Genomic DNA, 13649 nt, shown 5'->3' with positions numbered 1-13649 from the left:
ATTAAGTAGAATTTGTTATTGTGATTTTGCAACTACTTCTGTCCATTCCTGGATGTCATTGAGAACTGTAAAAGTGTCAAGACCCACCTTAGAACCAGCAAGACCATCCTGACCTGGGAAACCACGGTTACCAGGAGCTCCCTAGAAACAAGGACAGAGAGAAGAGAGAAGATTTCCATGATGAGGAATAGGATATGGGAAGAACTGATATGACCCAATGACTCAGAACAAAAACATAAACATCTGTGGTGAGATCTGTGATGATTCAGATTCTTACTCTCTCGCCAGGAGGTCCAAGTGGTCCAGCAGCACCGGGCTCTCCTCTTGCTCCTCTCTTGCCCTCCTCGCCAGCGGGGCCAAGGGCGCCTTGGGGACCAGCAGGGCCCTACAGGGGGTGACCAAGAAGATAGCAGATTAATTTCAAACAGTAGAATGAAAAAGTGCAGATTTGATATGAATGATATATGTTCCATCAAAACAGAACTCACAAGCTCTCCCTTGGGACCAGCCTCTCCTTTGAAGCCAGGAATACCGGGGTCTCCCTACAACATAAACAGGTGCAAAGTCAAAAACATCTGAAATAGGAGCAATGTTATCCACAGCACATTATCTGTCATGACCCCACCTCCCTATACACCCTCCAAGACTAACCAATGTAAACCAACCTACAGCACCACCAACATATAATTGGTGTGTCCAGGTTTTGGGGTGAATATAGGGGACTTACAGACTGTCCCTTGGGTCCAAGAGGTCCTGTTGCTCCCTGAGGTCCGGGGGGGCCACGGGGTCCGGGAAAACCAGGTGCACCAGCAATTCCAGAAGCTCCCTACAGAAAGAGAGATAAAGTAATTGAATATTACTGACTGAGCAGTAGACTGATAATGAACTAAGATCAGTGTTTATTTCATGCTGAGTATATAAAGAGTGTAGAGGGTACATTCTAAACCCAAATAGTGTAAGAATATGCTTACAGCAGATCCTTTAGCTCCAGGGATACCATCAGTACCAGGGTTGCCCTAAAGGAACAAAGAAGCAGAGACAAGGTGAAGAGATGAAAATAATGCATCAGTTAATTGATGAGAGATGATCAGTGTGAGATAATGCACTTCAGACTTTATCACAGATTGCCTGGATGTTACGTACTGAGGCACCAGCAGGTCCAGGAGATCCGGGTGTACCAGCCTCTCCACGGGGCCCCTGTGCACCCTCAGTTCCACGTGCACCAGTGGGGCCAGCTTCTCCCTGTGGGATGGAAGAGATTCAGAGGACCATTAGGACTGTTGTTGCTTCTCTGTGTAACTGTTATTCAAACTGTACTCAGTGATGAAGTAAAATGGTATGGTGATTGGAGCTCATTGCCTCCCAGAGACGTGATCGACAGATCTACAGTGACTGTTCAATGTGTCCTTGAGGTAGAGTGACTCTGAGAATCTCATCTCATTGCAGCTTATCATTATTGATCATCTTATTAGAGCTATTCACTAGTGTTGAGCTGTTCACTAGTGTTGTAGTGGAATTAAGTGTCTCACCTGATGATTGGGAATTCCTCAGACACACCGTTTGTCACATCAATAGGCTTCCATTGGATTCAATCAGGTTAGGACTGACATGATGCATGATAGAAACATAATTGCAAATAGTACAAACCTTGGCTCCTGGGGATCCAGGGAAACCGGGTGCTCCAGCAGGCCCAACGGGCCCCTGTAGGGATCAGAGGTCAGTTAACAAATGTACAAATTCCTGATTTTGCTATTATTGCACAAAAAATACAACATTGACTGGAAGAAACAGTCAAGCAATTCTAAATCTATTCAAAAGTATTTGAAAATGTGTACAATTGTGATTGTGTTATAATACATGAAGTGCATAATTGATCTCTGCATTGCATTGACGGTATCTTGTACAGCAGTGGTTCCCAACCTTTTTCGGCTACTGTACCACCAACTGAATTTTGCTTTCCCTGGAGTGCCCCTGAAGTACCTCCTCATGCATTATACCAGTAGGCCTACGTTCTCATGAGACTTCTCAAGTACCCCCTGTGGATAGGTCAACTACCCCAGGGGCCCTAGTCCCCCTGGTTTGAAACCACTTTTGTACAATAATAATAAAAGCTATATGTCTTTGAGACAGTGAGGAAGCAACACGAAGAGTGCAATACGTACGGGAGGACCAGCAGGGCCAGGCAAGCCATCATTACCTCGGGCACCCTGAGGAGAGAGCAGACATGGGAAACATTATGATGGTACAGTACTCTGGGTGTTTATCGATGGACACATTTACACCATTAAGAAGGTTAACCTAAACATAATTGTAATTTTGACTAATTGATTTGCTACACAGCACATATTGAGTAGGTCTTCATCAGGTGTCCACATTAACCAAAGAGATAGTCCTAAACACTGGGCTGGGATTGTCTGGTAGGCTAGTGTACAGAATATCACTGGGTCTGGTTAGGATTGATTGGGATTGGGCACATAAATCCTCAAAAATATTATGCATATCATTCAGGGCTTTGGATCATTTGGTGTGTAATTACCTGAATTGTTGAGTTCATGTATTATTCAAGAGTGCATTTATATCAGAGAGAGTTAAAGGCACATGTCTGTGTTACTCACAGCAGTTCCAGAAGGTCCGGGACGGCCCCTCTCGCCAGGCAGACCACGTGGTCCCTACAGGAGACAGAGACACAAGATGAACACTTAGCTTGGTCACGTTAAGCAAAACAGTAGGTGAATAAGAGCTTTTTACTCATATTATTCAGGTAATGCACAGGTGTACTGCTCTCTTACCATTGGTCCAGACGCACCGTTCTCTCCGGGAGCACCACCCTCACCCTATAGAGACGACACAGTCAGTCTGTCAGCCAATCAGACTGCTAATCAGACAGTCAGTCAGATAGTCAGACACAGGAATAGAAATGAAAAGATTTGATGAGTTGAAGATCTAGTTGGCAGTCTTACCTTGGCTCCAGCAGCACCGCCTTCTCCCTTAGCTCCATCCAGACCAGGATGACCCTACACACAGACAGGCAGACAGACAGACACAGAGAGACACTTAATCTACATCCGTCTCATTAGACTGATCAATTAACACTAATTAGCTCATCTTTTGTCTTGCTAATCATGTTGAACGTGTAACATCATAATATCCTTGCTGATGGAGTTGTGATTATAAATGACGCATGATGAAACTCCCACCCTGTGTCCTTTGATTCCAGGAAGACCAGGAGTTCCGGGGAATCCACGAGCTCCCTGAAATAAAGAGATAAATTAGATATTGAAGGATTCTGTGTGGGATTCATCTGTTAAAGGAACTTCTATCTTAAGATATTGAATGATTAATTGAATTTAATTAATCAGGAAATATTAAGATGTAACAAAGGCAATTGATGATAAAAACTAGAGAGCGATGATCCATGGCAATGTGCTCTAATGTTTTGGACATGGTTTTGTATACTTTTTGGGACTATGCTCTATGTCTCTCTGTTTACCTGAGGTCCTGCAGGTCCACGCTCACCAGCCTTTCCAGGTTTGCCAGCCTCACCCTAGAAATAAAGAGAGGGAGTAATGATTGATTATGATTATAGGTATGATTATCAGGAGTGTATCAACTGCATAATAAATGTCCAAGAGAACTTTTCACATTTTATATTTCAAGCAGACGAATTCAGCTCAGGAAGAGAATGCCCCCTGGTGGACATATTTGTGAACATGATGGGGGTTGGGGGGAGGTAAATATGGGACTGCAGATTGTGGACATAGAGCTGAAGATTATTTGCACTATAGATATTCAATGAGGGACAATGGTAGGCAAGTGTGGTGCTTTGTGGACTGCTTCGTGATACTGTGTCAAAGAGAATCATGCTTGTGGTTTTAAACAGTGGGGGAAAAACAAGGTCCACTCTTCATGATGGAACAAGGGGCACTGGAGTATGGCCTGGTCCCAGATCTGTTTGTCCTTTTGCCTACTCCATTCTCATTGTCAAGCATGACAATATCATAAGAAGTTGGCAGGAGAGCAGAAACAGACTGTCACTCAGGTTACTGGAGTATGGCAAGTCAATAGGTGAATGATAGTTTGGGCAGGCACTCTTTGTTAATGCGCTCTATGTACATAACACAATTGAAGTAACACAGCATATTTAGAGCTCTACATGTGATAGTGAAGCCTTTTGTCCTCGTTGTCCTCAGAGTGAAAATAACATGGTGTGTGCTTGTGCTCTACTTGAGCATGACTTTGACAACAGAACTCAGACCTGAGCCGTGGATCTGGTTTTGTTGATGAAGATGACAATACTTACATCACTTCCTGGTTTGCCAGAAGGTCCGGGTGGTCCGTGTGGTCCCAGTGGGCCCTGTTATAGGGAGAGAGAGGTGTTTGTTATTGTTTAGGCTGGAGGTTGTAGGCTTAATTGTTGTGACTAAGAACAAACTAGTGTAAGAAGCTACCTTCCCATAGTTAACTAAAATGAAACAACGCCATTCCACATTTACATCATAACTTTAGTGCATTCAACCTTGACTCTAATGAAACTGTTATGTAGCAGACAGTTATGTTAAAAAGGAAACCCTGTCTATTTTTATTTTCCTGTTGCTAGTGGTTTGATTTTAAGGAAGGGTAATGATGTTGGTGATTTTCACTTGAACTCTGTGGGGGATGGAGGTCCATGTGATCCTCACATAGGCAGACATTCCATCCACTTCTACAGGTCAGGGATTCTAGGTCAACTTGGGTTGCATAAGGTCTTTTTATAGAAACAAAATGCTTAAAACAACTATCAGTGCTGAGGATGAGAATGTATGAATTATATTGCCCATCTGAGTGGGTTTATTAGACACTTTCACTATAAACCCTCATTTCTCTGTTTCATGTGGTAAGTATGCAATCATATAGCGTACAATGGAAAATTACTCCCTAGATAGCTAATACTAGAATGCGCCGGTGTTGCTGCCAAGGTCTACGCATTCTAATTCTATGTTGTTATCGTGACACCGAGATTTGCGGTGCACCCTGGGATAGTTTTGGATACTCACAGCTGGGCCTGGCTCTCCAGTCTCTCCGGGGTTACCTTGGAAACCTTGTGGGCCCTGGAATTGATTAGAAGGAACATTTAGTCACAGACATCCTGATAGTCTGCATATTGTTATTGGCCTAGGGTGTCCACAATATGGATCCATACCGCATATTAGGATACAGATAAGCCATAAAATAATGTCTTAACCATCCAATACCGAAGGCTAAAGGGTCATGTACTATTCTACAGGACTGAGTCGTATGTACATAGACATCTAACACAATGTCAGTAGCTATTAAATTACAGTAGCAATTACACAACATTGTCCTTCTGTTGTGGTTATTACTAAGGCTTAGAGAGGTGTCCAGCCCGCAGTAAGGAAGGTGTGTATACTTACAGGGGCTCCAGAAGGGCCAGGTGGACCACGGGGACCCATAGGGCCCTACAGAGGGAGAGGAAATACATAATATTTATAACAATTTATAGCTCAAAAACTGTTGGGATATTTGATAATTAGTCATGTCTTAAGACAAAACCCTTTGAATTGTCAGGCAAGCCATTGTATCCAAATAGCATGGTCTATGTGTCTTATGATGTTGCACAATAAGTTCGTTCTCAGCCTGTAGTTGTATGGTGGTATGAGAACAAAGAAGGAAAATAAATACAGTACATGTCAATGGGTTGACGGATAGCATACAGTGGTTCATTTTCACCACAAGGTGGCAGTCTGGCTTCAAGTCTGTAATACAGCATGCTACTACCACCCTACAGTCACCATATACCTACCTATCTATTTAGCTTAAAACTATGATTTTATGTTTTTCATTCATTCATTTTGAAATATTTTGAACCCCTCTGGATTCTGTTATGTTCATGTACAGTAACGTCTCCTGTCCCCTTACCATAGGTCCTTGCATCACTCCCATCTGTGCACCTCCAGCTTTCTCGTCGAATCCACCAGCCATCTGAGCAGCAAAGTTCTGCAGAAAGGTAAGGGGACATTGTTACTGAATTGACAGCATCTACAGTAGATTCACTGCCCCCTGGTGTCTACCAAAGCTTTCACAGGCTGTATTTCTGCCTCACTACTGCTCTGGCGCAACAAAAAATATGGTAGCACATTTACTTAGTAGTTGTCAGGAGGGATAATAATGGTGAGATTGACTGTGGTACGGTAGCTTAGCAATGTGTCATCCATCTTTCTTTCTCGATCCTTATTCTACTAACACATAGAGCAGCACATAGGCTTATAGCTTAGTCTCTTTCACATGCACACACACACACACACACACACACACACACACACACACACACACACACACACACACACACACACACACACACACACACACACACACACACACACACACACACACACACACACACACACACACACACACACACACACACACACACACACACACACACACACACTTCTGACAATTAGAGTATTCCCGATGCTCTACTGCCACAGTCTGTCAACATGGAGTGCAGAGTGCTTCTCTGCACCACACAGACAAAGACACAGAGTTTTGCGGTGGTGACGTCCTCCCCCACTGATCTACTGTCCTGTCCTTTGTCTCATGCCACTTACCCCACCAAGGCCTGGAGGTCCGTTAGGTCCGGGTGGGCCAGGGGGTCCGGGGTTCCCGGGGGTGCCAGGCTCGCCATCTCTGCCTCTGGGGCCAACATTTCCCTAGGGAAAATGAGAGAGGGACAAACGCATTCAACAATGAGTTCAATACCTAAGCATGTCCAGTATTATGACTGAATGTTATTCTGTTTGGAATCAATCAACCAATCAACCAGTCAATCAACTGTAATGCATCAATTAACCTTTCAATTTGCTGCATTACTAGCCTGGCCAATGGTGAATAATTGCAGAGAACATTTTGAGGTGCTTTAGGAATGCATGCCACTATGTTGTTTGAATCTTATTGTATTTTTTTGTAATTATAAAGGAGAATCTTCTCCATATTGGGGAGGTTTTACAAAATAATGCAGCATATATATCTTACTATCGTGGAGCTAAATTCAAAGTCTCATACATAATAAACTATGCAGTGATCTCTCACAGCAATTACAGATGTTGAATGGTTAGCCTTGATTTCAGTCCACACCACAGACGGATTCCTAAAAGTTACAGGGATTCTGTGTCTTACCTTATCACCCTTAGCTCCGGCTGATCCACGAGGTCCCTGCTCGCCTGAGGGGCCCTGCGCAAACAAACATATTAGGATGACCAATAGTACTTCATCAAGGATATTGTGCTGGGGCAAGATGCACATTACAACTCATGAAAGATATTCTGCAAGGCAAAATACAACACAAATAATATTTCATGGAATATATTCAAACAATCGTCATTATAATTCATAAAACAAATGAGCAAATAAATATATGAGAGTATGTTTACCATAGGGCCTGCTGGTCCATTTGCTCCTACAACCTGGACAATGGAACATAAAGGATAGCTTGCTCAGATATCAACACTTGTTGGGATAAAAGTAGTCTTGTGAAAGGCTTGATGTCTTTGATACAGTGTTGGGTTGCACTGATTTGAATAGCCAAGATGCTGGGAAAGAACATTCCAGGACACTGTGGCCATGGACAAACAGCACAAAATAGACTTCACCAGGAAGTCTGTTGACAGACAAGTTAGTTTAGCTGAAAACATCTTCTGCTTGTCAGGGTTCGTTTTCCAAGAATCCTTGCCTACCAGTGAATAAAAATGTTACTAAATGGATGTATGGTGATTGGTTTGGATCCATTATTTCAGAGGAATGTAGGCTTCCTTCCATGTTGTCATTCAAGGCCCTAAAAAAACTCCAGGTTCAAAGCATGGTAGCCAATCACTTATCAACTGGAGGCTTTGGCTTTCTTGGAATCATATCATTCCCAAAAAGAAGAAGAACAATGTGCAAATTGGTAATCCGTAACACTCAATGGAATGTTGCCTGTCCATCCACAGTCCATCCAAGATGCTGAGGAGAGTCAACCCAGATACTGACTTGGATAGCTTTACTGCATGTATGTGAGTTTTAAGTGAGGCTATTGTAACAGTCACATAGTCTTGAAAAGCTTTATATGCAGTTGTTCGCGAATGCTTGGCAATGGCATGCATGGGTACTTAAAAAGAACCTTCAGTGCCTTCACTTAGATTTGATGGACAAAATAACCTTCTGATGTCTTTCTGAGTAAGCATGAGCTATAGTGCAGCCCATAAGCTATCGTCGTATCCATGAACGATACTGAGAAGTAATCAGTGCGTGAGATAATACAAATCAAGAGATCCCCTGTGTCAAGAATAGCAGCTAAATAATTTGACTAAACTGTAAAGCTGAGGGTGCATACTTACATCTGCAATCTCGCCGGGTTCCCCCTTCTGGCCCTAATAGAGTAAATTAACAAGAAAGTCAGTGGTCATAATTTAAACGTATCTGTATTATGACATACTCACATCATGTAAGTCTGAGTGTTGTTTAGTCTGAGTGTTGTTTAGTCTGTGTGTGTGGATGCAGCGTTTAGATGATCACGTAATATGATACAGTGTGAAATATGATACATTGTCTAAAATAACACATTGCTGATCCAACAACAGAAAATATCATTCAATTGTGATTTGTCCAGAACAGCTTTCAGAATAGCTGTCATATCATCGTTGCCCATGGTCTCACCTTAGCACCAATCGCCACGTCTGTTGTTGCAGATGCATGGGATGAGGAAGAGAGAGAAAATAACATTAAAAAGGGTGATCCTAAGACTGCAGGATTGCTGTGTGAATGGGCCAAACCTCCAGGGGTTGAAAACCCCAGATTAAAAGCCACACCTGTGGAAACCAATGGAAACCAAAGACTGTACTCCAAACCCTAGAGTCTGAGAACCTTCCAGAGTGTGTTGGAGGGTAAGCTGTAGTTCCATGTTGAGGGAGATGGAGCAGAAGCAAGCAAAGCCAGAGGATGGGACAGATGTTTGGATCAAATCCTCAGTGTGTAGTGGATACCAAAAAGATTTGTCTCTATAGCGTATTTTGGAGCCTACAACTGAGAACATTGACACAGCCTATGGAGTTCAAAGCATAAATGGCCTTAGGGAGGAAAGCATCCTGTTATGAAATGTCACACTACATGGTTATTACGATAGATTGATGATACATATCCTCAAGTACTTAAAGTCATTACAATTTAGTTTTTAAAGACACTTCTACATCTTTCAAAATGCATGAAAATGATTGTTTCAGAAAAGAAAGACATAACACATAGACAATGACTGAAATATGACTATTCTACGTTGAAAGTAAACATATCTTAGAATCTTGATAGTAAAATATTATAATACTCAATATTATCCTATCTTTGCATCTCTTCTCTTTGCTAATGTTATATATTGTGTGTTGAGCCTGGGAGTAGGTTGGGTCAAGTCTGGTAATGTGAAGGACAGTAATGACTCTCCCATGTGTGTCACTGGAAATAGGATCATATCCATACATGACAGGAGTAATACGTGATAGGTGTTTAAAAAGATGATGCTATAGAAAATGTGTCTTCAAAAAAAGGGCAAAGCAGTCCAAATGTTATGTATACACACTAGTGATGGAAGAAATTCAACTTCAGAACCCCAAAGTTGGTGGGACTATCATGTGTTGTCACACATTGTCTTACTTCACCCAATAGGATCGCTTTGATGTGGTGGGAACGGAGCTTCCATTGGACAAAATGAGACAGTGATTGGCAGCTCAGGATAACACAGGCTCCCATAGGTTCTGAGGCTTCTTAGCCACCCGCCACTAAAATGAAAGCAAACTTAGAAGTGTGTCATTTTCATTGTTGACCCTTGTTGTTTCTGGTGGAAACCAGATGCCACGACTAAGGGATTAAACTCCTCATAAAGTGAACATCCATAGAGAGGGATATCCAGAGGATGTTGCAGGTTTAGTCTCCAACCCAAAACAAGCAGGGGAAAAGGTAACACTTTTGAATAGGGAACATCACAGCTAGCTACTAGTAAATACCTTTAGTATCAATTTATGAGCCACAAAATCTGTCCTGACTCATGTCTGCACACCAAAGTCATGTACAGTACAATAAACTACTGGGGACCTGTTAACCCCAGTTAACATCTTAACTGACATTTACTTCCCCATTCAAAAGTGTTGGCATGTTAAGGGCACAGTCATTTATTTATGAATGTGTGAATAAATAAATGACAACCAGTGGGGGCGCTGGCGTCCGCAGGGCAGATGGGGCAGCACTCTCCAGGTTGGATGATGGGGTTGGCACACTCTTTTATCTCCTCGCAGATGATCTCATCACACAACACTGACCCGCTGTCACACACACAGATACGACACGGCTCCTGCTTCCACACATCCTTATCATTATAACGATGGTCATCCTGGATGCAGGAGCCTGCCTCCTCTGTGGCCACCACCAGGGGGTGGTACAGAGGGCATGGGGCAGAGATGGGGTGGAGGGTGGTGGTGGTGGGGTGGGGGGTTGGCAAAGAGGGCACGACAGTGATCATAGTAGTTAGGTGAGGGGAGGGAGCATGAGGGGGTGGCATGGGTAAAAGAAAATGGCAGGATAGGTTAGAGGGCAAGCATGATGGGCATTGCGTGCAAGATGGTGGAGGAGAGGGGTGGGGGTCACAGAGAGACAGGGGTGGAGGTGAGTGGTGGCAGTTTGGAGGAAGAGGGAGAGGGAGAGAGACACAAGTTATCAGCTTATCATGAGGCCTAATTTACACCCCATGCACAGCACACATCATCACAACACCACAGCATCACAACACCACAGCATCACAGCATCACAACACCACAGCACACAGCATCACAACACTCTCACTCACATGACTTCACACACAGCTTGGGAGAGTTATCAACCACATTAAAGACAGAAGCATATCAGCATAATTAATCAAAAACGTATGGCATCAATATGTCCATCATATCCAGGTATTAGGCCTAATAGACTCATCTCAAAACTCTTCAACATGAATTGGTAGCATGAGCAGACAGGATCTGTCAAGGCATTGGTCTGGGTGGGTGCTGATTCGGGACATTGGTTTTACCTGGGGGCCTCAGTCTCACACGCTCTAACCACCAGCCTGAGGTTTATTTTCATAAAACAGCACAGCTCAGGAAGCCTCATCCAGGTTTATTTATCCTGCACGCAAACTGCTAGATTTATTAATTTAGAAGGAAGCCAAAGCACCAGAAACATCCATTCAGATTACAGTAATCATATGCAGAAAGCAGCTTCAATGCAGCCAACAAAGAGTACATTTAGCAGTGCCATTTAAAGGCAGTAGTAGGTATTTTTTGTCCCAGTGGAGTGAGTATATTTAACCTGTAGGCCTGCTGCACTCTCTGGTGACCAATGGACCTGCATGAATGAGTCCCTCACATTGGGAGACTGTGCCCAATGGCAAGCTGCTGCCCTAAGTAAACAGGGGGTCCTTCATAAATTCTCCATCTGGATCGCATAGCTGTGTCAAGCACCAGTTCAGACACATTGGACAATTAAGAATGGGGAGCTTTCATGCATAGGGTCTCAGGTTTGGCCTGCTAAATATAACGAATTATAACTATTTGTTTTTCTTGCAATAGTGTAAAAGTGGTTCTTATCACATACCTGCTACCAAACTATACTATATAACATGAGTAGTCCATTTAAGCTTTCCCCACAGAAGGTGGGGTTGGTTGGTGACGTGTTGTTCCACAACTTTTCTTTGAGTTGTGGTGAGATATATATGGACACACGATCCCTAATTCATTACTAAAGGCTTAAACTACCACTACACTGAGCATGTGGCCCCTACATTCTCTTATTCGGGGTACTAAATGGATGACAAATTATAGCCTATGTAGCACAGGTCCATGAATATGTTGATTATAAAGCAGCACATTATATATTACACATTGCATGATGTAGTATAGCCCATCTCTCTAGCGACATACAGAGAGTGTCCTGTTCCAAAGTTTGTTCATAAAGCACCTACTCCTCTCTCATTAAGTGACCAACTGCCATTCACTTCCTGCTACCCTTTGAGCCTGCTCGTCTGGGGTCAAGATGTGTCTGACCCTGTCTCTTTAAATGATGAACTATTTCATCTACAGTATTTCAGCCACCACCCAGAAACTCAAGCAATTTCAATCGCTCAATTCTAACAAATAGTCACCTTAAACAATATAACTATTCATTTGAAATCAGAACTGATAATGTTGTTTTCTCAGGATGGTAAATGCCACTCTGAACAACAGTAAAACTGCTCTAAATTGCCTAAAAAGCTAAGGAACTGCCAAAGCATCTCAAGAGAGCCACTGTGTCTGTCTGATGTAAATAGATTAGTGCTGTTAAATACTGGCACTAGAGAGAGTGCTTGTGCAGCGACGGGATCCACAGTGAATATCCAGTAGTGAAACAAACGCACACTTGTTCACCTGGTCCTCCATCCCACATGGATGTGCCTTGATAGCCTCACCTATGTTCCCCCAAAAAACTATTTCAATGTATAGGCCCTGTATATCTGCAAACACTTACAATGTAATTAACATGTTGTAATTAACTATGTCAATATCAAACCAGTATTAGGATATACTGTTCAATTCAATACCATTATTTAAATAGTCATTTCTTAATTTCACATCATGGACAGTATAACAGTCCAGATAAATCACATTTAATCTCTGAATTGTATCTGCAAGAATTGTAATTCATAATTGTGCAATTCCTCCAATGACTGACCAATACTTTTCTGAGTATGTGCCTTCCATCAATGTCAATGTTGATATATGTTGTATATCATATCTTGTTCTCAGCAGTTTTACATTCAATACTCGGCCTATTCATTTTGCAGGCAAGAATTGCGCAGAAACTGCACACTTTAAATACCAAGGTAGTGCCACAGACATACAGAAAGAAAAAAGATTAGTTGATAAAATGCGATCATCAGAAGAATCCAAAAGAAAATTCTACAGAAAGATGCAACTTACGGTCATCCTCTTCCTGACATCTGACAATGGATAGTAAAACAACTTGGGATGCTACAAGTAGCAGAACAGTCCGTGAATCCACAAAGCTGAACATGTCTAAATATTAGACATGCAGGACCTTGGGTGACGAAAAAGATGGGACAGAGCAGACGCAGCTCTCTTTCAGCGGTGTGTAATGTGTGTTCCCAGAGACTACAAGGGAACCATGCAGTCAACCTTCCAAAATCGAAGTGGAATCCAACGCGGGGCCCCAGCCGGCACTTTACACCCACCGCGTCAGAGCAAGAACCGTGGTTTTATGTCCACTGTGCCTTCTACGAATCTTCGTATATTCCAAAATACCAGTCCTCCCCCCGACCCCCAGTGGAGCTGAAACTCGACCCACATCTCCCTCCCCTCCACTCCTTCAGCGTCTATTCTGCCAGGGACCTCTCTCTCCCATTTCTCTCGTGACATGTGGAGATGAGGTAGGCTACCTATAAATCACACTTTTTGGTTCTCTTTCAACCCCCCCATTACAATAGTGTATGGCCACTCACCTGCCAGACTCATATAGATAGACAACTTCACAATATAGAGATTAGAATATTTGAGGTAGGCCTAGACCTATTAAGAAAGTCATCAACAACAGAATTATGATTT

General features: G+C 42.8%; 1 protein-coding gene across 1 annotated transcript in view; it reads right to left on the bottom strand.

Annotated features, from left to right (window-relative positions):
- LOC106566709 (collagen alpha-1(II) chain) overlaps positions 1-13315 on the bottom strand; it is a 28872-nt gene extending 15557 nt beyond the window's left edge. The window contains exons 1-23 of the mRNA XM_014135018.2: positions 13008-13315; positions 8692-8711; positions 8373-8405; positions 7431-7463; positions 7177-7230; positions 6609-6710; positions 5917-5994; positions 5412-5456; positions 5034-5087; positions 4301-4354; positions 3491-3544; positions 3198-3251; positions 2961-3014; positions 2790-2834; positions 2616-2669; positions 2163-2207; positions 1648-1701; positions 1144-1242; positions 972-1016; positions 728-826; positions 489-542; positions 278-385; positions 88-141 (exon numbers count right to left, since the gene is read on the bottom strand). Coding sequence (XP_013990493.1) covers positions 88-141; positions 278-385; positions 489-542; positions 728-826; positions 972-1016; positions 1144-1242; positions 1648-1701; positions 2163-2207; positions 2616-2669; positions 2790-2834; positions 2961-3014; positions 3198-3251; positions 3491-3544; positions 4301-4354; positions 5034-5087; positions 5412-5456; positions 5917-5994; positions 6609-6710; positions 7177-7230; positions 7431-7463; positions 8373-8405; positions 8692-8711; positions 13008-13101 — 1386 coding nt within the window. The 5' untranslated portion in view covers positions 13102-13315. The remainder of the gene's footprint in view (positions 1-87; positions 142-277; positions 386-488; positions 543-727; positions 827-971; positions 1017-1143; positions 1243-1647; positions 1702-2162; positions 2208-2615; positions 2670-2789; positions 2835-2960; positions 3015-3197; positions 3252-3490; positions 3545-4300; positions 4355-5033; positions 5088-5411; positions 5457-5916; positions 5995-6608; positions 6711-7176; positions 7231-7430; positions 7464-8372; positions 8406-8691; positions 8712-13007) is intronic.
- Between the last annotated feature and the right edge of the window lie 334 nt (positions 13316-13649).

The sequence above is a fragment of the Salmo salar genome, chromosome ssa13 (genome assembly GCF_905237065.1).
Source record: "Salmo salar chromosome ssa13, Ssal_v3.1, whole genome shotgun sequence".
Classification (NCBI taxonomy): domain Eukaryota; kingdom Metazoa; phylum Chordata; class Actinopteri; order Salmoniformes; family Salmonidae; genus Salmo; species Salmo salar.
Note: the sequence above shows the minus strand (reverse complement) of the source record. Positions and strands in the feature narration are given on the sequence as shown.